The 27,826-nt window shown below is 36.0% G+C and overlaps 1 protein-coding gene across 2 annotated transcripts; it reads right to left on the reverse strand.

Moving 5' to 3' along the window:
* On the reverse strand, nucleotides 1–27,826 carry SLF2 (SMC5/6 complex localization factor 2). Of its 2 annotated transcripts, none has more exons than XM_034439958.3 (20): nucleotides 27,603–27,826; nucleotides 25,227–25,270; nucleotides 22,577–23,154; nucleotides 21,037–21,094; nucleotides 17,979–18,808; nucleotides 16,601–16,683; nucleotides 14,859–14,963; nucleotides 14,160–14,327; nucleotides 13,972–14,074; nucleotides 12,643–12,718; nucleotides 11,726–11,885; nucleotides 11,041–11,146; nucleotides 10,526–10,702; nucleotides 9,686–9,783; nucleotides 9,494–9,578; nucleotides 8,015–8,137; nucleotides 6,683–6,760; nucleotides 5,044–5,130; nucleotides 2,852–2,920; nucleotides 1–2,558 (listed from the first exon to the last, which is right to left on the reverse strand). In XM_034439958.3, the coding sequence occupies exons 1-20, from the start codon at nucleotides 27,707–27,709 to the stop codon at nucleotides 2,523–2,525; spliced, it is 3,171 nt and encodes a 1,056-aa protein (XP_034295849.2). In that variant the 5' UTR covers nucleotides 27,710–27,826; the 3' UTR covers nucleotides 1–2,522. The 2 variants fall into 2 exon arrangements, with proteins under 2 accessions (XP_034295849.2, XP_034295850.2); XM_034439959.3 differs by having other exon boundaries at nucleotides 22,685–23,154; nucleotides 27,603–27,825.

Here is a 27,826-nt window from a genome sequence, read left to right on the forward strand (position 1 = left end):
TAATGTATTGTGTTTTTATTGGTTTATGGTTCTCTACTTTTTGGATTAACTTTTCTTAGAACATACATGGTTTGTGAAAAACATAAGAGCCTAGTTCGCACACCTTGTTAAAGCAAGAATTAAATACTTTATAACTTAAGTTCCATTCAAGCAATACATTCATATACTGTATAAATCTCAAACTAGGTTGTGCAGCCTAAATAAAAAAATGCACATTCAAGACAAAACAAAACAGAATTTTAATATTAGGAATACCAGGAACTTGGATAGCTGGAGAAGTCTGATCTATAAATACCATTTTTTGGAGAGATTACGCTTACAGAGTTTGTAAGAACTAACATGCCTGTTGTTTAATAATTAAGAATATAAACACATATAAACAACAGGAATGAATTAGCCTCGTATGCTATTAAGACCCTACAATTAAAATGTTATTTTTGCAAAAGGGAGGTTCTATCCTCACTATATCTGGTTTTTTTAGAATATACTAAGGATGACATGTTTGCAATTTACTGTGAAATTTTAGAGATGTAATCAATGTTAATGTAAATGTTATTCTTGAACTTAAAGTGGTTAAATTGGATGTTTCATCTGAACATTCTTGAAAAACTATAAAAAAGAAATAAAATCATATTTCTTCACATAATATATAGATATTACACAATATACATAATGTACATGTGTATTACATATACACATTACATACTATACACAATATACATTGCGACTGAAATGTTATTTTCTGTATTCTCTTTAAAAGTTTGGCACAACAGGTCATTCAAAAGTACATTTTAAGAAAAAAAGTTTCTGTCCAAGCCTTTATGATCATGCAGATATAACCAGGCTGTTTCTATTAGGATAGCTGTCTTCCTAAGCATTCACCTTTTGGCAGTTACTACACTTTCTACAATAGTCTTCAATGCAATCTAAGGTGCTGCAGCCAAGAGAATGCAGAGGAAGTGTACAGCATCTCATGAGAACAGAAATTATTTCTAATTGCACACAGGAATTATTTGTACCCTAGGCACAGAATGCAGGAAGAAACAATAAAATCTACCCCATCTGAATAACAACAACAACAACAACAACAACAACATATCCTTACTTATTCCTTCTAAAGTAGCATTTTCCATTAAAACTTTATATTGGAATTAATGAAACTCTCAACATTAAAATTCAGAACCAGATTTACACTTCTGAGGCATAAACCACCATCTATTGAATAAAGATAAAATTCCTGAATGATTTATCGGTGCTTATTGCACATTTAAGATAATAGCAAATTATACCATTTATTTTGCCATTTCTTTATTTGACATGAGTACCTTGATTTAAATGTAAATATAACTATTTTATGTATACTATTTCTAAAGCATTTAATTTGTATGGCTTCTAAAATTTTGTTTATTTACAGATATGGCAGTGCAAGTTTTCAGATTTAAAACTGCACACAAACGGTATTTACACACACACACATATATTTATATTAATATTAAGACTGAAACTTATGGACAATATATTTTATGTTCATGTCATAAAATAATACATATACTTAGTCCAAAGTTATATAAATTAGGGTTACCCAACCCCTGGGCCACGGCCCGTTCAAAATTGGGCTGTGGGATAAATGGGCAAGTCCATGTGTGTGAAGCTCCACTCACGAGAGCAGACGGTGCTTGACTGGAGCTTCCCGAGCAAAACCAAGCGCCCTTGCTCATGCAAGTGGAGCTTCATGGGCAAGCAAGCACAAGCACCCGTGGCACCAGGCCGCCAAGCTGGAAAGGTTGGGGACTGCTGATATAAACAGAGGAATTCTAATAAAAAAGATTGACCAAATTATTGCACCAATTTATTAGCATGTGATATCTATGAATACCTGAATGTTAGGTAAAAACAACCAGCAATCCTAAACATTTGAACAATATGGACTTGCTAGGACTGATTTCTTAACCCCTTTATTATAAATATAAAGCTACAGACTATCCAAATTTACTTGGAGATAAACTCGTAACAGAATAAATTCCAACTTGCTTTCCAATTTGTATAGGTCTGTAATTTTTTGTGTCATCCATCAAATTACTGTTTCTTTCCATTTCAAAAGCTAATATTCGATATGCTAATAATGCAAGTTAAAAGTCACATCCATATAACTGATACTATTGTAAAGTCCCCAGAGAAGCATTTTCAATACTAAAAACAAACACCAATGATGGTTTTTAAATTCTGCTTCACAGTAGGAATGAAAGAACCATATTTGTTGTAAAAAGGACAAAATAATCCTACCTTGATTTTTCTAAAAATGTATTCGTCCAATTTAAATTAAGAAAAATCAGATATTATTATCATGTAGAAAGAAGCAACTTTCTCAATGTTAAATGGATCTTTTAAAAAATAGTTTACTAAAGTTGCCCAATTAGGTAATTGGGGGAGTTAAGTGCACTTTACAAGAATGCCTCTTCTTAGACAATAGTGTAGTCTTCCCACTCATTTTGTTGGTCATTTGATCATCCAGTCTCTATTTTTTAAGTATCTGGGACCCAAAAGTCATGGATCTGACCCTATAATAAAAGATTGTCAAAGGAATTAGATGGAAAGATGTACACATTTAAAATATATTTGAAATACTAAACTAACTAGTGGAAAATTATTGACATTACCAACACAGCTTTAAAATCAACTTAATTGGTCTAAATCCAACACTACATATCCCTTTACTCCATTCCCCAGTTATTATACTGTGTCTACTTCTTAAGAGGCAAAAAAATTATTTCCAGAAAGTTTTATTTCTATGCCATTATTAACTGATAATATGTAATATTCTATATGAAAATATATTATAACTGTACCATACCTGAATAAGCTGAGAACTGTGTATCATTTGCTGCCATTTGCTGTATGTTCTAGCAACTAAATCTTTTACCTAGAGACAGAAAATTAGGAATTGGTTGGAAGATGAAGTGATGATTATTGCTGCTGGCCTACATTACTTTGGAGTGTAGGTTAGGAATATAACAGGACTTACTTTGGAAGAAATAAGGACAGAATTTTATTGCAAATTTAAAGTCAAACCATCCCACAGTAGAATGCAGGGCAAGTCTTGTGCCCAGGACTTTAAGCAAAGTAGCACTTGCAAGTTAACAGAATGTTGCTGGCATTATGAATTACAGGTAGACCTTGACCTGCGACCACTCATTCAGTAGCTGTTCAAAGCTACGGATGGTGCTGAATGAATGGCAGCTACAACCTGTCCTCAGTGTTCTGGCCATCCCAGAACCCCTGCGATCACATGATTGTGATCTGGGTGCTTGGCAACAAATCACACTTATGACCTGTTAACAGTGCCTCATGATCATATGATTGCCATTTGCATCCTTCCTGCTGACCTCCCTAGAAAGTTAATGAGAAAGTTGGCATAGAAGACCATAAATCGCTGGAGTAAGTCTTCGCCACATCATCCATCTTTCTCCAGCCCCTCTTTGTTCATGCTGCACCAACCATTCATGCACCCTTCCTGCTCATCTTTTTCTCACCATCCTCTGGCTTGTACCTCTCACGCACCCACTCATACACCCTTCTCCAACCCTCTCTTACATTCCTGCATCCCTTCCCACAGCCTCATGTTGTGCCTCTCATGCATTCCCCCAAATCCTTGTGTACCTCCCCTGCATTCTGGCACTCTTCCATCCAATAGCAGCCATTTATCTGTCTTGGGACTTGCTTAGGCCCGGGATATTTGGCAGACCATCTGCAGCCAGCAACAGCTTCCCATCGCCCTGTGCGTTCCCACAGGGAGGGCCTACTCAGGGTGCTGTCAGCCAGACAGTGTCGGCTGTCTACCCCCAGGGAGAGAGCTTTCTCTGTGGGTGCACCCACCCTTTGGAATCAACTCCCTCTGGAACTCCGGGTGGCCCCCGACCTTTGCTCTTTCCGCCGTGGCCTGAAAACGTGGCTATTTCACCTGGCCGCCCTGGACTGATGGGGGTTTTAATAGAATTTTAACTGGGTTTTATTGAATCTTTGTTAATTTTAACCTGGATTTTTGTTTTAATGGTTTGTTTGCTTTAATTGTTGTGAGCCGCCCCAAGTCCATTGGAGATGGGGCAGCATACAAGTTCCATTAATAAATAAATAAATTAAATAAATAAACTTCCTGCTAGTTCCCTCATTGACTTTGATCATAGCAAGCCAGCAGGAAGTTGCCTTACCTAATAACAATGGGATTTGGTTAACAATGGCAACCAGAATTGCAGAGCTTGCCATCACTAAGCAATGCAGTCACACTTTATTACTTAAAGTTGTAACTTATTGCGAAACTCTGGTTCCAATATCTTGTCATTAAGTTGAGGACTTCCTGTACCTTGTGAAATTAAGTGTTGCTTCTAATGTTCTGGATACATTTCTGTTAAATACCCTTTCCATTAATATCTTAATAAATGGAACCAGTAACACAATGTTCTGATACAAAGGTGTGTTTTTTTTCTCTCATATGGATGAGATAGAAGGAAACTATTTGCAAACTTGTCTTCTTAGATTTTATGTACATTTATTTGAAAGATTTACATAACCACTCATTTTATATAGCATAATCTGTGGAATCTTGCAAGCAATATTAAAACAGTAAAACCAGTAAAAAAAAAAAAAACATAAAACCAATGCGAAAAACTTCCTGGCACCTCCAAATATAACACATTCTAAACATATCGCTAAATACATGTTATATACTGTTTACTTTCTGAATATCGACTGAAGCCAGACTTGATATCCGAGAAAGAAACAAAATTTCCTACTTGTGGATATCCAGACTTTTCATCTTCATGCGTTAGATTTTTATTTCTACTGTCATGCCTAAGAAAGTAGGAACTAGTACAAAGGCTTCAAAACCCACAGTTAAGAACAATCAAAGAATGTGTTTGCTCTGATCAAGGTAAACTGTTATAATGGTAAAGAGAAATTTTAAAAGATAAGAGGCATATCTTATAATGCATATCTTCTGGGTTATAATGCATATCTTCCGGGATTAAAAAAAAGAAAATGCAAATTTACCTTAGTTCTGTAAAACAGTCTGACGTCTTCCCTAATATCACACTTTACATGTTTTTCTAGGGTGCTACAGAGTCTCAACAGCCATTTCTAAAAGGACATTAAACATTTAGTTAGCTTATTTCAACCAATTGTTGCTATAGTTTATAAGTGTAAATAATATTAATATTTTGTTCAAAATTTGTAAAGCTGCAGTATATTTCACATTTTTAGTGCTTTGCAATATAATCATGTCACAGATGATTACAAATTACTTAGGAATTTCTATTCTGTCTTTCCACTTCTAAAAATTCCCAACCCTAAATGGCTTAGAAGTCAGCTGGGTAAACAACTGTCTACCCCAATACAGGTAACCCTCAATTTACAACCACAATGAGCTCAAACTTTCTGTTGCTAAGAAATTATAACCTTCCTTGCCAGTTGTTATGTGAATCACCTCAGCTGTTAAGTTAGTAAGTGAACCTGGCTTCCCCATTGACTCTGCTTGTCAGAAGGTTGCAAAAAGTGATCACATGACTCCAGGACACGGTAACCATCATAAATACATGTAAGTTTCCAGGCCTCTGAGTTTTGATCATGTGACCACAGGGATGCTGCAATGATTGTATGAAAAACAGTCATAAGTCATTTTTTTCAGTGCTGTTGTAACTTTGAACAAATGGTTGTAAGTTGAGGACTAACTTGCATGTATCACACTGGACGTTGTAGTTGAGTTCTCTTATATTACTCATAAAGTATAGGATGTACTACTTTTGGAACTGTGTTCCTATCTGCCCACATAAGGAAAGGAGTCAAGAATTTCTGCAGGCGTCTTCTGTTTGAGCTAGTATATTGTGGTGTTAGTCATTTATGATATCTAACTTTTTCATCATAGTGGAAGCAAAAATAAATCTAAATAATATTGATAAATATTAACAGTAAATATTTCCTGTCAAATTATTTAAATTTTTCAAGCCACAGGAAATATCATTTCTCCCAAAACTTCTACCTAAAAACTGAAATCAAACAGACTTGGAGAAAAGCAAGTAGCAGAGCTCCCAAAAACATCTGAAAGGGACATAACCCAATATATGGAAGCATCTAAGAGGCACTTCTTTTTGGATTATTAAAGCAGCCATATCATTTGCAAGGCTACCATAGCTGCATTAGAAATTGTGAGGTCCTTTTGTGTTCTCTGAACATGGTTGTTTGTTTGTAGACAACTAGGTAACATAATCAGTGCTAGTGAGTACGGAGTACAGAATAGAAGATCTGTGACTGCAGCCTGATACTTCACTACTATATTTTTATGGAAGTATGAAGAAAACCCAACAAGCAATTTAATTCAAGTCCTAAAATGGGTTGCAATTATGGCCATATTTTCAGTACTCCATATACAGTATTAGGTGGAGATCCATAACCGGATCTTCACCAATTTTCATAAAAAAGCTTTTATACAAGTCATTTTTTACTTAATAAAGTACTGTCTATGGAAACTTCATCATCAAAGATTATAGCAGCATGTATGAAATGGGAATCTGTTATTTATATGAATAATAGAACACTAGTCAAAATTCATTGATTTTCAACCCCCAGTACATGTATGTTGATGGAAAAAAAAAACTCATACATGTTAATGAAAGAATTTGAGCAAATTACTTACTCTTTGATTGGAACTTGTACGCTCAAAATTGCTAGCTTCCCTAACCAAGTGAAGGAGGACATAAGTCAGATAATAGGCCTAGAAAAAAAAAAGCAGGCAACATTTAGTAAAAATGGTTAGTTAAAAGGCTACCAAGTTTCTTGGTAAGAAACCCACCAGGCTTTTTTTAGGTAATTCAGCTTTTGAAGTGCTTCATAAGGCTTACACAGTCCAGACATTTCTCTTTTACTGCACATTAAACATGCATTAGACTTGAAAGTTATCAGTGCCAATTGTATGGGAAAACGTATCATTATATGTCGAACTCTCAAGCATCTGCAAATGGTGTAGGAAAATTTATGTTCTTAAAACATGTTTAAAAAATACAGGTAATCCTCGACTTACTACCAATCTTTTAGTGATTGTTCAAAGTTACAACCGCACTGAAAAAAGTGTCTTATGACCAGTTTTCACGCTTGTAACCATTGCAGCATCTCCATGATCATGTGATCAAAATTTAGGTACTTATCCACTGGCATGTATTTATGACAGTTGCAGTGTCCCGGGTCATTTGATCATTTCTAACTTTCCCAGCTGGCTTCCCATAAGCAAAGTTAATGGGGGAAGCCAGATTCACTTAACAACCGCATGATTTACTTAACAACTGCAATGATTTGCTTAATAGCTGTGGCAAAAAGTCATAAAATGAGGTGGAACTCACTTAACAACTGCCTTACTTAGCAACAGAAATTTTGGGTTCAATAGTGGTCATAAGTCAAGGATTACCTGTATGTTTATATTAAAAAAAAAGGAAGGAATTCATAGAAAAAAAACCCTATACGTCTTGTGGGTTCCCACACTATTGCCAGCCACTCTGCTCCTTGCACATTAGGACTTGCATGTCAGACTCTTTGGCAGTTGCCAAAGTTCTCAAATGGAGAATAATCTTTTTCCCAAACATGAATCACACAGAGTTTTCTTAACGGGTTTTATTGAAGTAAAAGAAAAAAGGTTACAAGAATCAGAACTAAACAATATATCTTTTACTCCCCCCCTCCACACCAAGCAATCTTTTCCCGTAAATAAAAGAGGAACTAAGAAACTTCTTGATTAACCACGATCAGATCAGAGAACTTTGCTTTTAGTATCAACATTTACACATTACTCCTTTTCAGCGAAGGAATTTTTTCAAATTGAGTCCATTAACATTACTCATATTCACTCTGCTGCACATAGAATAGCAACTTGGTTATGTGACCTCATGAAACATGAGCATCTCTTATATCACCAATAACCATAAATATAGTTTAGATAGTATATCTTGTCTAACCCTACTTAAAAAAAACATATTACCTGGTGCTCAGATTCAGAAAGAAAAGGCTCTGTAATACCATCACGATGACTTGACGTTTCTGACAGCCTCTTTAACAGACCTGAAGGTTTCATATTCACTAGCTCCTTACACAGTAGTGACATCTATTGGGGAATTAGAGTGCAATATGGTTCACATTATGGGTTTTTTTCAACCTTGAGAAGAATTATCTTAAATCATTTTAGAAACTAAAACACTGCAGCAGCAGGAGTAGGAGGCAGTTTTCTCAAAATCTTTATGCATGCAGCTTCTGAAACCCTGATGCCAGGAATAAAATAGGAGGGACTATCACAGCAAGAGGAATCAAGCTATATCAAAATGAGCAGTTCTGAATTGAAATAAAGTAGATGAAGATTATACTTCCCTTTATCTAAATTTTGAAAATCTCCAGAAGATACATTAGAATTTAAACATCAACCTTGAACAAACTGTGTTTACAAGTTTAAATAAAAGAAGAATGAAAAATATAGTGCTGGGGCCATATTTAGCCAAGCAAAAAATTTGGGTGCAGCTGACAATGTCTGTTCCACTTGGTACCTTATCTCCCCCTTAGCACAGCTGTCCTTGACATTTTCCTCTGTTAGCTTACTTTCTGCTCATTGTTTCTACCATTTCCACTGTTTTGTCTAGCTCTAGTTCCCCTATCTATTCCCTGATTATTTTGTGTGCCTAAATTGCTGACTTGGCTTTCTCCATAATATCTGCCTTTTGCAGAGACCCATTCTAAATGCTGTGCCTTTTTACACCTTGCACTCATTCTATATAATAGCATAATAAGCTGCAGCTTTGGGGAGGAATTTTGCTGCAGAATATAGAATGGAGTCCATAACACTGAGGATAGGAGAAATTAAATGATTAGAAAATTCAAATATTGAATATAAATTAAATATATTATGTAAAATATAAAAAATAAAATGATGTCTCATCCATTTTCTGGTGTAACTTTCAATTTGCTATGCAATAGTGGGTGCAGCTCTCAAGTACATGAAAGCTGCACACCATTGAAAGAGAAGTAATTTTTTTATCCATACAAAGAAATGGAAGGAACATGAATTAGCAGGATGGTGAGATTACTAATGTGAATTTATGCTCTGCTTATTAGACCCATGCACTGATTCAACCCTGGGCTGCAGACTAACCTAGGAAGTTAAAAAAAACATCCAGAAGGCCAAATAAACTACCTCCATGGCATGTCAAGAAGGCTACATGCTCATTTTTAAGCAACTGAGTTAGACTCCTAGAAGACTTTAAGAGAATTGCTTAATGCATTGTACGCCACCCTGAGCCTCCGGAGAAGGGCGGCATATAAATCAAATTAAAAAAAAAAAAAGGGGGGGGGGGAGAACAACGCAAGCACTTACAGTCAAATTCAAAAAATGAAATTAAAAAACTCCCTGCACTGAGAAAACAAGTCTTAACTCCAGCAAACTATTGTTCTAATGAAAGAATATATACTCTACCTGATGATCATGGCTACTGGGTATTTTCACATGGTTTTTAAGAAGTTTTGAGATTATTACCAAGCTAAGATGTCGTCTTATTTGTCTAGAAGAATAAAGTTAACATAAACATAAATATGTGAGCAATTATAATTTGATGCTTTTGGCATTAATTCTGTTAGGCATACTAAGTGGTATTGTCTTAAAGTTTACCTTCCACGAGTTGTCCAATTGGGGACAAACTGAACAAGCCACAACAGATTATGATGGTGATTGGATAGACAACTTATTGCCAAGGATAACTGGGACATCTTTTTAAAAGAGAAAGACAAATTTGTTAATAGAATTTGAAAGCAATTGCTAAATTCAGTATCAGTGTGTATGCAATTCTTAGACAATGCATATAAATATTATATTTAAAGACTATTAATAGCATGTGATTATAGGCATTGGCTTATAACATTAATATTTCTTAATATTTCATATTTATTGAAAAGATAAAAGTTGACTATTAGCACCACAACTTAAAATGCCCCCATTATGCAAAAATATTTCCATTTAAGGCATCTAACAGCAGTTACTGGTAAATGGTTTAACTATATTTTATTAGATATATCAGTTCCACAAAACGTAATTAAACCCACTGATTATATTTGCACTTAACATCAAACGAGACTTTTTTAGAGTCGGGAACAAATAGCACGTATTTGCAAGGGGAACCTTTACCTTAGACTTTTTTAACATCACTTTTGCAGACTATCAAAATAATTATAGCTTTTATAGATCTCTATTGATTTCTAGATTTTTTCGTTATTAAACAAAAATCCAGTCTGCATAACACTTTCTAAATTATTTTTTACTACTAAAAATAAATTGTTGTTTCTTTTGGGCAGGTTTGCCCACTGTGGTAACACAAAGTGACCAGGCAGTATATACATACGCATTAGAGCATGTAATTTAAAGAAACCCTAAGGTTAATTGATACTAAGAGTTTTTATAATGTTAAAAATTGGATCTTCTAAAAATGCATTAAATTAGCACAAATTAAGTTACCTCGTTATCCCAGTTTCTGACACTTTCAAGCAATTTTATAATAAGGCACTCCAAGTCTACTAGTGGAAATTGCTTCAGTTCCGTTTCCAAACTTAATTTAAATAATAGCAGTAGCAATATAAATATTTCTCTGTCTGTGTAACCTTCTGGACACACATTAATACACAGCCGTAGAAACTTAAGGAAAGAAAAAGAGAGAATGACTTCAAATATTTTGAGCAATATTAATTTTCAATTTCAAAAGCAGTATTTGTGTGTGTACATTCTGAATGTATCCTTGATTCTAGTGAACTTTTTAAAGGCAGCAATATATTATATAAAGGATTTTTAACAAAAACTTTCACGTTTTATTATATTAAATTCTTGTTAATTTTCTCTGTCTTAGAGAAATGTTTTCCTGTGCATCTTGAACTACTTTTGCAAGGAAAATTCCAGCTACTACTAACGATTTTCAGTTAAGAAGACATATTCTTATACTCAACCGAGGACTTTTAAAAACAAAGCACCATTCTTACCTTTGCTATATTGCAAAGATTGCTCTCTATTATAAGAAAGAAAGCTGTTGGGTTTATACAGATGTCTCTTTTTGATTGTTTATTCACAGTTACATGCATTTCAGACCTGGTTAAAAAAAGAGAGACTTGTTTCCATACAGTTTATTACATATTTTTAATTACATATATTCATCCCCACATGTAACCTATTATGAAGGGATAATCTAGAAAGAATATTCTGTATTTTAAAATTTCAAAACTAGTAATTTTATTGCATAATGTGGTAGGGATGAGGACCATACTGTAACAAGTTTCAGACCCGTGGCAATCTGAGTTTTAGAAAAATCGCAAAAACAAAGGCTTAAGTCATGATTGTTCAACCTTTTGTCTTGCCTGAGCTGCATCGACAGAAGAGGAATTTTGTGTGTGTGTGCACACACACCAAAAGTGGGATTTTTTTTCAGCACAAAGGTCATAATTGGACTTCGACTGACATGCTGGAAAACCCACTTCTAAAAGTAGGGTGGGCCAGGACACAAATTAAATCTGACTTAATTCACATTTACATTTAATTAAAATTAATTTACTTAAATGCAATTAATAGAAATATTCCAAATTATTAGAGATTTTCCCTTTACATGAAAAATTATTAATTGGTGACAAATTTTTGGACAGGTCCTAAAGATTGCATACTTCAGATTATTACCTTTTGCTAAATACTTTCATAATATCATTTTCAGTAAAGCAAGGCTGACAATGTTGCAAAGGAAATAACACACTGAAGGAAATACCCATGTTGATTAACACAGCTGTTATATCAAATAATGATGGAATCCATGGCTTCTGTTTGTCATTCTTATCAGAAACTGCAGAGATAAAAAATGATAATTTTCTCTTCAGGCTAGAGAAACTGGAGTTCACTTAACTATGTAATTTTTTTATTCATGTAATTTTTTTATTCAGTAAGCAGACAGAATTAACAAATAACCAAATGTGATATGATTACAACATACATTTGAAATTATAGCAGTTATGTTTCTTGAACCAAACTGTACTTTTTACATATTCTTCCTATTGTTCTTGTACTTCTGCTCTATATAATAACATTCAGAAGGGCAAATATCTATAATAGGAATAACAATAGCACTTAGACTTATGTACCGCTTCACAGTCCTTTCCAGCCCTCTCTAAGCGGCTTACCGAGTCATATTGCCCCCAACAATCTGAATCCTCATTTTACTGACTTTGGAAGGATGGAAGGCTGAGTCAACTTTGAACCGGTGAGATACAATCAATGTTATAAAGCTGAGAAAATGGATGAAAATATTGTATCTGCACAGAATATCTTTTAAATTGTATATTCTAAAGCCCCCTCCTTGAATCTGTTTTGCTATCAATTAGTTGCATCAACTTAATTCCAGCTTCTATATAGATATACTAACATACTTTTGATTATATTGGTAAAGCTATAAGGCACAATCTGGAATAGGAATCCTATAATTCACATCACTTTTTTTTATCTTAATCAGTTTAAAGTAACAGCAGAATCTAATCAGGTTTCTTTTGAATAATTTATGCAGCAAGTAAGGTTATAAAGTCTCAAGTTTTAATTCAAATACTTACAATTTCTAATTGTTAATAGCATCAACGTATCCAAAATTTTTCTTGAAACTGTGCTATCTGAGTGAATTGACATCATCTGTTTGAAAAAAAAAACATATTTAGCAAATTAAAACATTTTTTACAGATTTAGTTAGAACCTAATACAACAGCTCGTAACACTGGGATTGCAACATGATGCCTTTGAGTATCATAAGAAACTGCTACAACCTGATCCTCCTCCTGCCCCAATTCTTTGGAAGAATAGAATAGGACAGTGTTTCTCAACCAAAGTTAGCTGTGGAATTCTGGGAGTTGAAGTCCACCCATCTTCAACTTGCCAACGTTGAGAAACACTGGAATAGGACTGCAAATTTTCTCTGAAACATTCCCAGCCAGCTAAGTTCTGTCTTTGCTTTTTTAGAGGTTTTTGAAAGGAAGACAGTTCTATGCTTCACAGATTATTTTTTCTTCTAAATTTGCTGCGCATGTTTGAGAAGAACATTTTACTAGTATGCTTTTGAGAATTCAGTGTTTCTCAAAACATCACCCTTTTTTTCTCTGAAATTGATATTTTGTGGTATTGTCTAGAAGCAAACTTGTTGTTTGGTATCAACTTTTACTTTGTCCTTTGTGAGTACATAGGTCTATTGCAGCCATTGTGCCATTAATAATTCTTCAAATCTTCAAATGTATTTTAATTTTTTTTAAAAAAAAGAGACACCTGATCCCTCATAACAGAATATAGTGATTTGTAAACAATTTAGCAAATGATTTCTTGAAACACTATGTTCAAATGCAGTACAGCTTTTTCTAAAAGCTATACATATCCTTATGGAACCCCCTTTTGATGTGGGAATAAGGATAAAATAATTACTAAACTGACTAGCTTCTCAGACAAAACCAATGATCTGGAGTACTTTTGGTATTCCTACATCCAACATGTTAAAAACAAACAGTACATTCTCCTAAAGAAGTAGAAGGGAAAAACAACAGGCAAGCACACTGAAAATGTGAAATGCAAAACGTCAGATAAATTTTTAGCATTATTGAATATAATCTTATAACTATTTTCTAAATGAAGTAAAATGAAATGAGAATATTCATTCTATACATTAATACTATTCTTATTGACACCGCAACATGGCAGGAATACTGGATAAAAATGTTTAAAAAACCCACCTCCACTTTTCTGTATTTGGCAAATGATCAAGTTCTACCAACTAACAGTCAAGAATGAGAAAGTGGAAACAGGCAATGCAGAAAACTAAGCTAAAGTTGTGAACTAATGATAGTTCATACTCATTATGTATTTAATTATATCCATCCAAGGCAAAATAAAAGATAACGTACCTGAAACATCCATTTTAAAATTGGTACGGGACAAGGAGAATTATGGTAAGTAGATGCAAGTAAGCCTTCAATAGTTACAAAAAGCTGCTGTGTTATTCCAGATCTGCAAAAACAACCACAAATTAAGGTTCGATCTGATATGTTCAAAGTTAGCCTATACATTCAAATGTTAAAGGATCCATTCTTACCTAAGAAGATAATTTTCAATTAGATTTCGAGGATGAAAACCAAAGTTTCTCAAATCAAGATTATTCTGGCTGAAGATTTTCCCAGCATTCACTATTTGAAATATGTTTTCTCCAGGGTGCTGGTCGGGAATAGCATCCTGGCTGAATGAGTATTTTTCTATAAATTCTCTGAAAGACAAAATTATATCTGGAAATACACTAAAAAGTATTTAAAGCACAATAATTTGGATGTTAATTCACCTCAGTTTATTGACCTGGATGAGATTTTTATTTAAACAGCATGTAACTCATGTTCAATCCCTTTATACCTCCTTTCTAGCTAACTTTAGGATATCCTATAAAGCAGCTGCTATGAAAAGAGGAAAACGTTAGGAGTCAGAGCAACTCAGAGTTATGTTAAGTTCATGTACTGTATTAAAACATAGTTATGTATTTATGTATGTATGTATCTTGCTTAGGATGTTGATAAACATTACATCAAACCGTGGCTGAGCAGGATACATAAATACAGATACTAAATGACAATGTATCCAAACAAGTATAACGTTAAAATAACTAGAAAGCTAAGAAAAGGAGTAGATTACAGAAGTCAATATGACAAAAAGTATGAATATGACTAATAAATATGTCAAACAGTATGAATATAACTAACCGTAACAACATGAGAAAGCAATTAGCAACTGAAATCAGAGGACCAACCTATGTTCAGCAGATAATTCACCATCAGTAGATTGATCTTCAGGTTCAGAGTTTATTCCAACTATCTCTTTAACGTGCTGTAATTGGTTCTCTAATTCATCTACCCTAAAAAAGAGAGATAACATTTCTTTCAAAAGAATCTTGATCCCTGGTTATAAAAACAAACTTTCCAGCAAGTTTATATGGCAAGATAGTAGTATTACCGAAGATACTTCTCCTGATTTTATTTTAAAATAAAATCTGGTAGCCATGTGGCTATCTAATTTATAAGCATGTACTGTAACATGATGTAAGGACATTTCTGGTAATAAAATAAAAGTGCTGAAAGATTTATTTCAACGTCAGTTCTTTTCTACTGAAAACAGTAAAGCAGGCTTGTCTGCTTTAAAGTGGTAGGACAAACAATCTGAGATACTTTCAGTATAGAAAGGTGAGAGAGTGGGCTACACAAAGAAACTGGGAAACTGTTCTTAAGGGAAAATTACTGCATTAACCAGCTTCTACAACAAATCGTAACATTATTTTATTCACACATCACTTCTGCAGCTATTACCTCATCTTTCCTTATGGATGGGATATGGATAATCTTTCTATATCCTTTTGTAAGGGCCTAAAAGCGTGGCTCTGCCAGCTGGCTTGGGGGCCCAGTGGGGGAATAGCAGAGTGGAGGTTGTTGATTGAGTAACAACAGACCCCCCCCTCCACCACCCCTCCTCACATGTCCTTATATTTTAATGTTTGGTTTTAATTTGTTTTAATGTATATATATTGTATGTATAGACATATTTTTATAACTGTAAACCAGCGACAGTTATCCTCTGGTAAGATGAGCAGCCATTACATTTTACAAATAAATAAATAATAAATAAATAGAATAATATATGTAGCTCAGGGTTGAACTGGGGAGTCCTTGGCGCTCTCTGAGCTTGGTTGTGTGCATGCAGATGTTTCATTACCAAGTAGGTAATATCATCAGTGCAAGTGAGAGGGATTTGACGGGGATTAACACCAGACAAACAAGCAAGCAGAAAACAATATCCCAGTCAAGGAATAACAAGGAAAAAAAGCATATAATCACTAACACTGGCAGGGCATGCTACTGTATATAAACGGGGAACTGCATATAAACAGAGAGTATGGGCTACAACCCCATCCTCATTAGCACTGATGTTACCAAGTTGTGTAATGAAACGTCTGCAAACAACCAGGCTCAGAATGCCCAGGACCCTATAAACTTTATTTATTACTACTACTAAGATTCTGGTAGTCTTTGCTTTAGTTTATTACTAATTTCACTGCCCTCCACCCCCAAGTGATAAATCTTTATTACTGTCCTTTTATTATTTTTTTTAAGTCATTAATTAGCTGTCCCAAGAAATAAGTTGGAAACATTTGTTAACTGCCCTTTTGTAATGTCCTAAAGCCATAAAGAGGAAGGTTATCTCTTGCTCTGTCTGCTTGAAAATAACCTTCAACATTTATCTGTTTTTACATTTGCCCCTGTTTTTCTTCTCTCTTTCTAGGCTCTCTCATACCTACATGAAGTCAAGTTACACCTTCCTCTAAAAAAACTTTTTTAATCTAACAATTAAATACTTTTTCATTATATATGTAAAAGCAAAACTTAGCTCACTTGCCAAGAGGCAGATGAAATGCAAGTAACAGCCAAGTTATAAATATGTTCTAAACAATAATACGTAATTGCATAAATGAGGACGGACCAGAAAGGTAAGTATGCATACCTCCTTAACTCTTCCTTCTCTTTCAGGAGATGCTCCAAATGATTCATGTATGAGGCCCCACGCTCAGTAAAAGCTTTAGAAAGCTGAAGCAAAAGTCCATGAAAAACATATATAAATATTTTCAGATCACAGCTATTACACTTAATATCCACATTTATTAGATATTTATTCAAGAAAACGCTTGAATGAGCTAGAAGGACACACTGAAAATCAATTACGTAAGTCAAGGACTTACGATAGTTGAGTCCAAAATTTCTGTTGTTAAGTGAGACATTTGTTAAGTGAGTTTTGCCCCATTTTACGACCTTTCTTGCCACAGTTGTTAAGTGAATTACTGTAGTTGTTCAGTTAGACAGTTATTATGCAAATCTGGTTCCCCACTGATTTTGCTTGTCAGCTCACAAAAGGTGTTCAAGTGACCCTGGGACATTGCAGCTGTCCTAAATATGTGCCAGTGTCCAAATTTTGATCTTGTGACCACAAGGATGCTGCTTATAATTATAAGCATGAAAAATAGTCATAAGTCACTTTTTTCAATGCCACTGTAACTTCACTAAACGTCACTAAATGAATGTTTGTAAATCAAGAAGTACCTGTATCTCAAATGTAATAAGTGGAATATCAGAGGGGAAAAAACATGATCTCTTAAAAAAATTGTTTGTTAGTCACAAGTCCTCATATAGACTGCAACCTATTAACTGAAAAACAGTGACTGAGCTAATCACAAGAATAAGTCAATATGGTTTTTTTTTTCCTATGAGGTACAAGTACAAAGTTTCAAAAGTTTTCACCACAAGCAAGACCAATTGAGAAACAATTTTCTGGCAAATATTACTTTGTATGTTCAGATGTCTAAAACTACTCGTGTTTGAAAATATCTTCCCTTTTGCAATGGCTTTCTAATATACGGCATATACAGTAGATTCAATTAAAAAGACAGATGCTATCTTCATATTATAATGAGGGTTTTCTGGCATTTTTTTTCATGTAAAATTATACCAATATTTAAAAGTTTTAAAAAATAGGGCTAACTCAAATACCTTGGCCACCTAATGAGAAGAAAGGACTCACTGGAGAAGAGCCTAATGCTGAGAAAGATTGACGGCAAAAGAAGAAGGAGACAGCAGAGAACGAGGTGGCTATACGGAGTCACTGAAGCAGTAGGCATGAGCTTAAATGGACAACAGAGGATAGTAGAGGACAAGAAGGCCTGGAGGAACGGTGTCCATGGTCGCAATGGGTCGGACACGACTTCGCAACTAACAACAACAAAAGTAGGGCTAGGAACTGTACAAGTAAAGAGTTGGTTTTCCTGAGGATATTTGTACCTATGGTCATCGCAGTAGATAAGACTTTCTAACCAAAGACAATTACTTACAGAAGCATTATGTGTTGTAGAATTTGTGCTCGCTATTTCATCCTCATCCATAGCTTCTTCTGACTTTTTTCCAGCTGGGTTGACACTCTGGTATAATATTTTTTCAAGAGGGATGAGTGCCTCTTCTTCACTACTGTCCACACTGCAATCAGAAGCCTCAGCATCACTATCAGAAATGCTCTTTAATTTTTGAATTAACTCATACGCTTCATTGTTAGATTTATTTAAATTACATGAAGAATTAGGAATAGTGTCACAAGTATAATCTTCAAGTGAGACAACACTGTCACACTCTCCCAAAGAACATCCAAGTGGCTCAGCAATTTTTTCTGAAGGAACTGTAGAAGCATTATTTCTTCTTGTTTCTAAATAAATAAGAGGAGTAGATGTCTGTAATTTCCTCTTGCTAGTATCTGAAATTTGGATTTGGTCATTTTTACTTATAGTGTATTTATATGATTTAATTTCATTTTCTTCAGCTTCAGATTTTTCTACTGAAATAGCCAAGTTACTGCTAGACCAGTCTATATCTGCTGGCTGGAAATTCTTGTGAGCAGATATTCTGTGTTTTGAATAATTAGTACTATGGGAAATTCGTGAACTACGACGTTTGTGTTTATTTAGCGTCTGAACATTCTGTAAATTTTTCACATTTGTTTTTGATGAAATCTTTTTCCGTTTTCTAGGATGTTTATGGTTAGCTATTCCAAATGAAGTTGTAGCACTGGAATATGCTGTTGGACTGGGCTGGCTTTTTGTAACAATAGTTTTATCAGAGTTTAATCCTGAACGAAACACACTTTTCGAAGCTTGTGCTGAAGAAGACTCATCTGTAAAATGAAAATAAAGTGATGATTACACTGTATATTCCTGTCATTATTAACTATTCAAATGGTCAAAATAATAATGAACGTGATTATTCTCTCCTCTTGTATGCATGCACATACACAAAATGTATAATGTTAAGCAGTATACATTTTGAAGCGGTCAACCTCAGGAAATTAAATGTTGTAGGAACTGGGTACTGTATTTATTTCCCTAAAGTAGTTCAATACTATTGTTATGAAATTAATAAATTATGAATAGCATGTTAAAAAATGTTAAGCTATGAATAAAGTTCATAGCTCAAGATTAAGCAAAAAATGTGAGAGATAAGAGAGTTACAAAACAATATCTTACAAGGTCAGAAGTTTGTATGTTGTGGAATCCTTGGTGCTGTCTGAGCTTGGTTGTTTACATGCTAATCCCTGAAGAGATTACCCAATTGAGTAAACAACCAAGCTCAGACAGCACCAAGGACTCCACAGTTCAACCCTAAGCTACATATATTCTCTTCTATAAGTATGTAAGTTCTTGCTCTTTTAATGAGTAAAAAGAAGACTAGAAACATCAAAAAATATAAGAAACTGATGAACCAATGAATATATGTTTTAATCTATATTTCTATTATACTGTAAGCCACCTGAAATCATCCCAAGGAGTGAGATGGGCAGTTCAAAAATGCAATAAGTAAATATACTTGGGTTTATAAATGTAGCTTTTTAAACATTCATAGCATATATAAATTTGGAGTTAGGATTTAAAATGACATCTTCACAAAAATATAATTTTAAATATTTTTAGTCTGAAAAATAGGTATCAGTTTTTAAAATTACGACCTTTAGCAAGTTCAGTCAGCTAGAGATAATGGGATAGTAAACAAGATAATAGCTTAAAAGTTATGTAAGCAACTCTGAATTTTGGAGCTAAAAGGCATGCATGACATTGAAGCTCTTGCTACAGAGTGCCCTTCTTTTTTTATTAATTAATTCTATGGGATTTACTTCCAAATAATTATGTATAGAATTGTTTTGCAAATGGAATACAGTGGCCTTCCATCAGTCACAGAATCTTTCTTGGTGGCTCAGGGCATTAGGAGACACTATATTAATATTGTTTCTCTGTTCTTCAAGGCTGGTTCCAGTCAGTCTTAGAGGTCCCTGCTTTGTGGAGCTCCTCAGGGATCTATCCTCTCCCCACTCTTACTTAACATATTACATGAAGCTGCTGGGTGAGGTTACTATGTTGATAATACCCAGTTTTACATTTCCACCATGGGCCAACCAAGCAATGCTGCCAAGAACCTTTCCCAGTGCCCGAGGACTGTGGGGGACAAAAGGCTTTGTCTCAACTCCAGTAAGACTGGATAGCTGCGGAATATAAAGCCCCTTCCCCCACTGATTCCAGAGACTTGTCATCTTTAATTCTGCCTGGCATATAATTTATGTGACTTTGAGGGCCAGGAGCTGCTGATCTGATAGGCAATTTAAAGAACAGGTGGCAACTGTGGGTGGGAGCGGGGAGCCTTGCGTGGGTTCATCTTGTGCAACAATTGCATCCATTCCCAAACCAAAAAAGCCTTAGTCATGGTGAATCATACCTTAGTTATATTCCATCTGGATTTCTGAAACAAATCTTACATGGGGCTGCCCTTGAAAAGCATTCAGAAGCTGCAGCTGGTCCACAAAACTGCAGCACAGGCGTGTTTTGACATTTCTTGCTACATTTATATAGCACTGCTGTTTCATGAACTGCACTCTCAGTAGCCATCTGAATGCAATTCAAGGTGATGGTTATCACCTATAAAGCCCTAGTTGTGCAAAGAGCATCTTCCAGGTTCTTTCCATCACAGTGCCATGCTATTGCAACCAGGAGTTGCCTTCTTTGTGACAGCACCTGCCCTGTGGAATAACATCCCTCCAAAAACTGTATTGTCCTGACAGTGTTAAACTTTCTCAAGGCTTTGAAGACCTGGCTGTTACTCCTAAAATTTGGTGGTTAGGTGAGATCTACTTCTGATGTGGATTCTTTGATTGGAATGAGGGGTTTTTTTCCCTTTAACTTCAGGCTTTGTGGATTACATATGGATGTTCTCATTGCTTTAATTCTTATATGATGCCCTGAGTCATTGTTGTAAGAGGGGTGGCCATATAATTTATTTGAATAATAGCCAAGGTGTAATGAGATAGCATATATATTTTTAAATTTTATGTTACATCATTTACGTTGCTGTTTGTACCTGAAGAAGATTCCAGTGAAGCTGAGCTTGAATTTTTTCTTAAGAAATCTTTGATGCCCTTAAAATAAGAATATACAGAAAAAGGTTTTAGAATATACAGGTAAGCTTTTACAGAATATAGATCTTTTCAGTATAGCAGACATTTCAGGCTTAAACAGTACCATGACTGTTTATTTGAAGCAGTTAAAATATCACCTGCAGAATCACAGCATCTTAGAAGAAGTAATAAATTTAGAACTGATAAACATTTAAACAGATTCAAAGGTAGAAAGGAGTTTCAATTTATAGTAAACCAATCAAAGTGAAGCACCTCTCTCCTCAGAAAATAATTACATTGGCCAAGTTCAGAATTTGTGCTAAAGATAGCCTGTGTCACAATTGCTACTGTCACATAACACAGTGATGTAAAACCCAACTACATTATGGTTTAGTACAATTAAAAACCTAATAAACATTTAGAGCTTTTTTTGGCTTCTGGGTGAGGAAATGGCAGGTTAAGACTCTTCAAAGGAGTGGAGACAACATTTTGCCCAAGACCAGCACTCAGGCATTAAGCCAGACAAGGAAAAGCCAAGAGACCACCCTCTTGAGCTCTAGAAGGTTGCTCCTCACAAGGAGATTGCAGAGTTCTTCTGGTGGATTTGTGATTTTGAGGGCCAGGAGCTGTAGAAGAAACTATGAGCTCATAGCTGCAGTAGAGCCTGCATTAGGACACTGGGTTAAACCCTCGCTTTCTTAATAAAATTAGGATAATTATTTTAAAGTCAAAGAAAAAATGACAGCCATTTCTGCACTGTGCCATGCAGAGTAAGCTGTTCCATTCCTGATCTGTGTGGTGCAATCCTGGAATTAGCTGCTACTTTTGGAGTACCCACAATTCAATGTGGCTGCCCAAAACATGGTGGGTACTTCCAGGATTACACCATGTGGCCCAGGAACGGAGCAAACTATCCTTCTTCCCTAACCCGAGTTCCTGAGATCTTCAAAAGGTGAGGAAGGTGTTGGGCAGGAGAAGGTGGGAAGGAGACCCAAGGCCTGCAGGGACCCAGTGGGGGTGGAGAAAGGGAGGAAATAAATGGGGTGGGGGGCGCTGCAGCATTTATACAGCCAGTCATAAGGGTGAACAACTGCAGAGGCGCTACATTGGCCATAATTTTGGAACCAGGCGGTAAGTAATTTTGAGGGGAGTATCTGCTATAACTCTGAACTAAGTGACCGGTTTCAGCCCTGGTGATGCAGTGGTTAAAGTGCAGCCTAGAGTTCAATCCTGACGGGGTCAAGGTTGACCCAACCTTCTATCCTTCCAAGGTTGGTAAAACGAGGACCCAGATTGTTGCAGGCAATATTCAAATAATGCTTCTATACGGCAAAACTATCCCAGAGAGTGCTGTAAAGCGCTATGGGCCTAAATGTTGTTGCTATAAGTCAAGGACTACCTGTATTAATAAGCTCTGCAGTTATTATTCTTTAAATATACATGAATAGAAAAAAATAATTTCTAAAGATTTATTTTCAGAAACAACGGTGCAGTTTTTTTCACCTTCTTTTGTCTCTTTCTGCCAACAGTTCCTAATGATTTCGGAGATGAAGAACTAATTGGACTGACTTGTGGCAACCTGGAATAGATTGTTTTTTGACACTGAGTTACCTGGCTCTTCAGACTGTTATTTCCTGAAGTGGAAGACCATTTATTCAAGCTTGAACCGGTTGTGTCTAGGTCTTCATGTTCTGTTTTATGTTGTCTACTATCATTATCTATTAAATGTGTTCTTGTCTGAACAGGATAGTTCTCATTTCCTTCCAAATTTGTTGTGTTAATATGATCTTTTAATAGGAAAGAACCGTCAGGTAAGGCATTAGATATGAACAGTCTCCGAACCACAGGTTTTGGATGACTAAATTTCATGCAAACACCATTTTCTGAACTGTTGTTTTTCTCTGACTTAGCCTTTCGGAATAAAGCATCAATTATTGGGCTTCTGCCTGATGGTGAACAAGGCAATTTCTTCTTTCTATTTTGCTTTGAAGATGATGTATTCTTTTTAACATGGTCTACACATGACACTGTATGTCCAGCTTGTCCATTTCCTTTTTCTGGAGAGCACAACCCAGTTCTATCTTCATTAATACATGTGAAAGAAATGAATAACAGATTAATCATACACAATTTCTAGAATCTCATGAAGCATGTCACAATTGTCATATTCCAAAGGCCAGTATAAGTCCCTGACTATTGATAATTAAATATTTTTTTTATATTTATTGAAATATATATGTCTTTGGGTGAAATTATTTGAACAAGAGGTTAATACTGCACCACCTACTAGATTTTTGAGAGGAATATCCTTTCCAAAACATTGTTTGGAATCTCTTTAGGTAAGATTAAATCTTTCCAAGAGAATCAAAAACATGCAATGGGTTCTTCGAGTCAAAAAATGTTGTTTGCCTACGGTGTAAGTCAGGGGTGTCAAACGTGTGTTGTCACATTGTTATCATGTGACATATCGCAACTTTTTTCCCCTTTGCTAAACCGGGCATGGGCATGACCAGCACGTGATGCATCTGGCCCGCGGGTTTGACAGCCCTGGTCTAAGTCATACAATTGAATTATATTTCACAGCAAGAAAAGTATCAGCTATAACCGTGATGGCGAACCTACGGCATGCGTGCCATATCAGTGGGCACGCGAGCTCAGCTCCACAGCTGATTTTTGGGCCTTCTCGGCCCATCAGAAGTAGGGAAACAGGCTGTTTCCTGCCTCCAGAGGGCCTCAGGGGGTGGTGGGGAAGGCCTGTTTTTCTCTCTCCCCAGGCTCCAGAACCTTTCTAGGACCTGGGGAGGTCAAAAATGGCCTTCCCCACCCCCCCGGAGGACCTCTGGGGCCAAAAACAGCCCGTTTGTCAACTTCCAGGTTCGTAGAAAAGCTCTGGAGGCTGGGGGGAGAAAAATGGGCCTTCCAGTCCCACCAGAAGTTGGCAAACGGGCCGTTTTTGGCCTCCGGAGGGCCTTGCGGGGGTGGAGGTGGGGAAGGCATTTTTGCCCTCCCCAGACTCCTAGAAAGGCTCTGGAGCCTGGGGAGGAAGAAAAACGGGCCTACTGGGCCATCACATGCCAGGAGCGAGGGGGGGATCATGCACGCATGCATGGGGCGCATAGAATTATGAGTGTGGCCACGCACCCCCCGCGGTCCCCCCTTTCCTGGCACACGATGGCAAAAAGGTTAGCCATCACTGAGCTGTAAGAATACTAACTGCTCAGTAATACCAATAAATACTTTGCAGGTAAGAGAACCCAGCATTTCAACAATAGGAAAAACATAAGGGACACTACCATCAGTGTAGACCTATTTTCAGGCAATTTATTTTCTCTTGTTATTTTGGATGGCAACATTCAATCAGCTTCAACTAGTATGGTCAGTGATCAAAGACAAGGGCAGTTGTAGATAATATTAAGAAATGTGGATTAAAGGAGAAACGTTGTAATTGTAATATTCCAATCTTGGGACAGCTATTCCAATACATTATTATTACCAAATTGTTTTAGTTCCTTCAAGTTACTGAGATTTGGAAATTTAACTGCCTATATAATAGCATAATTCCATCCCAATTGTCAGCGGATCCACTAAGGAAGAATAATAGAACCATCATTTGTTTTCACCAGTCCTCAGAAAATATGATCACAAAAGGGGGAACGTGTAATTCCTGGGACGAGAGAAGCAGAAGAATCTACCAAAAAGGGACTATAATAACAGTAGTCCAGACCAAATACCTCTACATCACAGCACTCAAAGTGAAGGAAAGTGATTAAATCTGGAAAAATATTTCTTAAGCCGGCTTCATTTCTAGTCCATTTTATGAGATACATGCAGTTGTTCATAAAATCTCTATGAATCAGTAAACATTCATTAACAAGTACAGAACATTACCATATTTCATATTTGTTTTAGCTATGAACTTTATCCCTTCCATTGTCTAGCTAAGAAGCATGGCACTATATATCACATTTCCTCGCATTAAATCACAACTTTTGAAATTCTGATTTTGTTAATGTATACAACTGCATATGATTTTTCATTGGAGGACAACTTTATAAAAATTTTAACATACATTTATTTATATATAAATCAAATGTAAAGGCCACTCAACACAAAAAGCCACAAAGATATCTAAATTAAAAGAAACATTGCTTACCTTGTTTGACAGTTGGTTTGAAAAAGTCAGTAATACATTTGCTTCTATAATAAAAAAACAAACATAATAAAAACTTAGCAATGTTCAGAAAGGACATTTTAAAACATACAGTAAATTCTTTCTCTCAATCAGATCTTTCTAGATGTACCCTAGATGCTACATTATTAATATAAATGTATTGTCAACAAACAATACCTGAGTCGGAGTTTCTATCAAATTTTAAAAATGTTTTCTTTCTACCAGTTGTAAGAATAGCAATAGTAAAAATTGAAGTATAGTAATGACACTTTTCCTAATGAACATCACATTATGGCAACATTACTACTGTCTCACACACTAAAAAACGTTGTACAATAAAACAGTGATATGAGATTCCATGCTTACAACTGAATAAAATTTTTAGGAATACACAAGATTTTAATAACCCATCATAATAATTTATTTTATTGCTAATCTACGTATTAAGCAAAAATTAAACTGACTTAAACTGTATTAATTACAACCCACCTCATCAGATGGCTTAAATGCTATGCTAACTTATATTACAAGAAGATATTCTAAATGCCACTAATAGTTTAATTTAGGATATATTCCAGATTAGTGGTTTCCTAGCTGCTTGACAGCTGAGGGACCAACATATGCACAGCCTCACAGAAAGGTTTGTGTTCTAGGTGTAAAATAAAAAGCAAAGCTTTACCTGGCAGCATAGTGAGAGTTTATGGCGTAATAACTAAATGTACAAGGTAAGATATGAGGAATAAATCACTTTTTTTTTTTAAGTACTGTATAAATGTTTAACATTTCCTAGCTTCTCCACATGTGCTGGTCTCTCAACTGTTGTGTATCCATGATCGGGATCAAATATTGTTACATTAAGTCAAAACCGGACAAATCCTATTATAACTTAGCTCTTCTATATAATAATTCCCTGAGAATAAGAATCAATGTATCTTTCAGTCCTCTCCTTATTGGTTATATTTCCCTCAAATATTAATAGTGCCAATGAAGTACTTGCAGGGCATTCCATTTCAACAGTGCCAAAATTCTACCATCAAAGTTATACCAAAAGCTGTGTGGCTATGTCCAGCGGTTCTACCTCCCATTAATATACTTTTTATCATAACAGAATTTAGAATTATTATGGTAAGATTTAGTCTGCTCTGAATCTGTAAAAAAAAAAAAAAAAAAAAACCCACCTCTGAACTTCCTCTAACCTGGGAAACTCTCCTCATTGATCATGCCAAAATGCATTTTCCTTCTACCCTTATTTCAGCATCTAGCTTTCCCAGACATCCTGTTCATATCTCAGTCAATTCTAAAGCACTATAAAATATTAAGTTTGCCTTTCAGAATATCATCCAATATTTGGCAATTTTCAGATTAGCTACATAATGTGAAAAGGATTCCTTTTCTCCTCTGAAATCCAGAAAATATTTCATATAATCTCAAGGCAAACCAAAGAGAAAGGAAACACAATACTTTTGCAGGAGGAGAGCACCTTCTTTTCCAGAGTCCATTTTCTTTTTGTGCTACATAGTGAGAAATGGAACTTCTTTTTAACTACTTAGTACAAAGGAATTTTGAACACGACCTAGAAATAAATATTGTATTTTTCCCCCTTTATGGTCACATTGCTTGCCCTTCTTCCATATGGTGATTGTAGTATGTGCAAACTTCTGGGGCCACATACTAACAGTGCTTACTTTTAGTTGCTATCCTATTGCTGTCCTTGACTGGACATTGATATTTGAACCACTATAAGTCCATGTATTTGCCATACGCTAAATAAATGCTGGTATTCAACTTTCAACTATCCATTTATTCCCCTAGAAATGGTTTCTCCTCAGATAAGGCCAACTGCAAAAGCAAAGAGCCATTCCTTGCAAGCATCATCCCAACCAAGTTTTTATCCCTCTTCCCCCCAACCCCACATTCTTTCAGGATTGGAACATCTTATTCTGTCAGATAACATGAAAAGATATTAAGATAGGCAATAAATTTCCGACACGACGTTTTTCTTTAGAGCAGTGTTTCTCAACCTTGGTAGCTTGAAGATGGGTGGACTTCAACTCCCAGAATCCCCCAGCCAGCAGTGCTGGCTGGGGGATTCTGGGAGTTGAAGTCCACCCATCTTCAAGCTACCAAGGTTGAGAAACACTGCTTTAGAGGGAAGCCCATAAGCCACTCCAGGACCCATTTTAAGAAGAATCTTGTCCATTTTATCCGGCAGAGCGAATTACGCACCCACCGAACAACACGTTCCCTTCCCCGAGCGCGGCATCAGCACCCTCCCATCAAGTTTTGGAAACGCGGCTGACCCTTCCGCTTCCCAAGCTCCTCGCGGGCTATTTAAGGGGAGCGGTCACTCGCACGTACCTGGTATCCGCGGTCCCGCGGCCCACCGACTGGCGATGCTGGCTGGGAGAACGCGCAGAAACGCTAAATTGCGTGTAGCCGTCGCTCCCATTACAGTTCTGGGTCATGTTTCCAAATACAGCCGCCCGCTTCGGGGATGATCGGAGTAAGAGTTTCCGGGCTTTCGCTTCTCCATTGCACAACACCGCGGGAGAGAGCGGGAGGGGGGGGAGGAGGGCGTGGCG

This window comes from Pantherophis guttatus, chromosome 6 (assembly GCF_059756535.1).
Source record: "Pantherophis guttatus breed Tessera chromosome 6, ASM5975653v1, whole genome shotgun sequence".
Lineage (NCBI taxonomy): Eukaryota > Metazoa > Chordata > Lepidosauria > Squamata > Colubridae > Pantherophis > Pantherophis guttatus.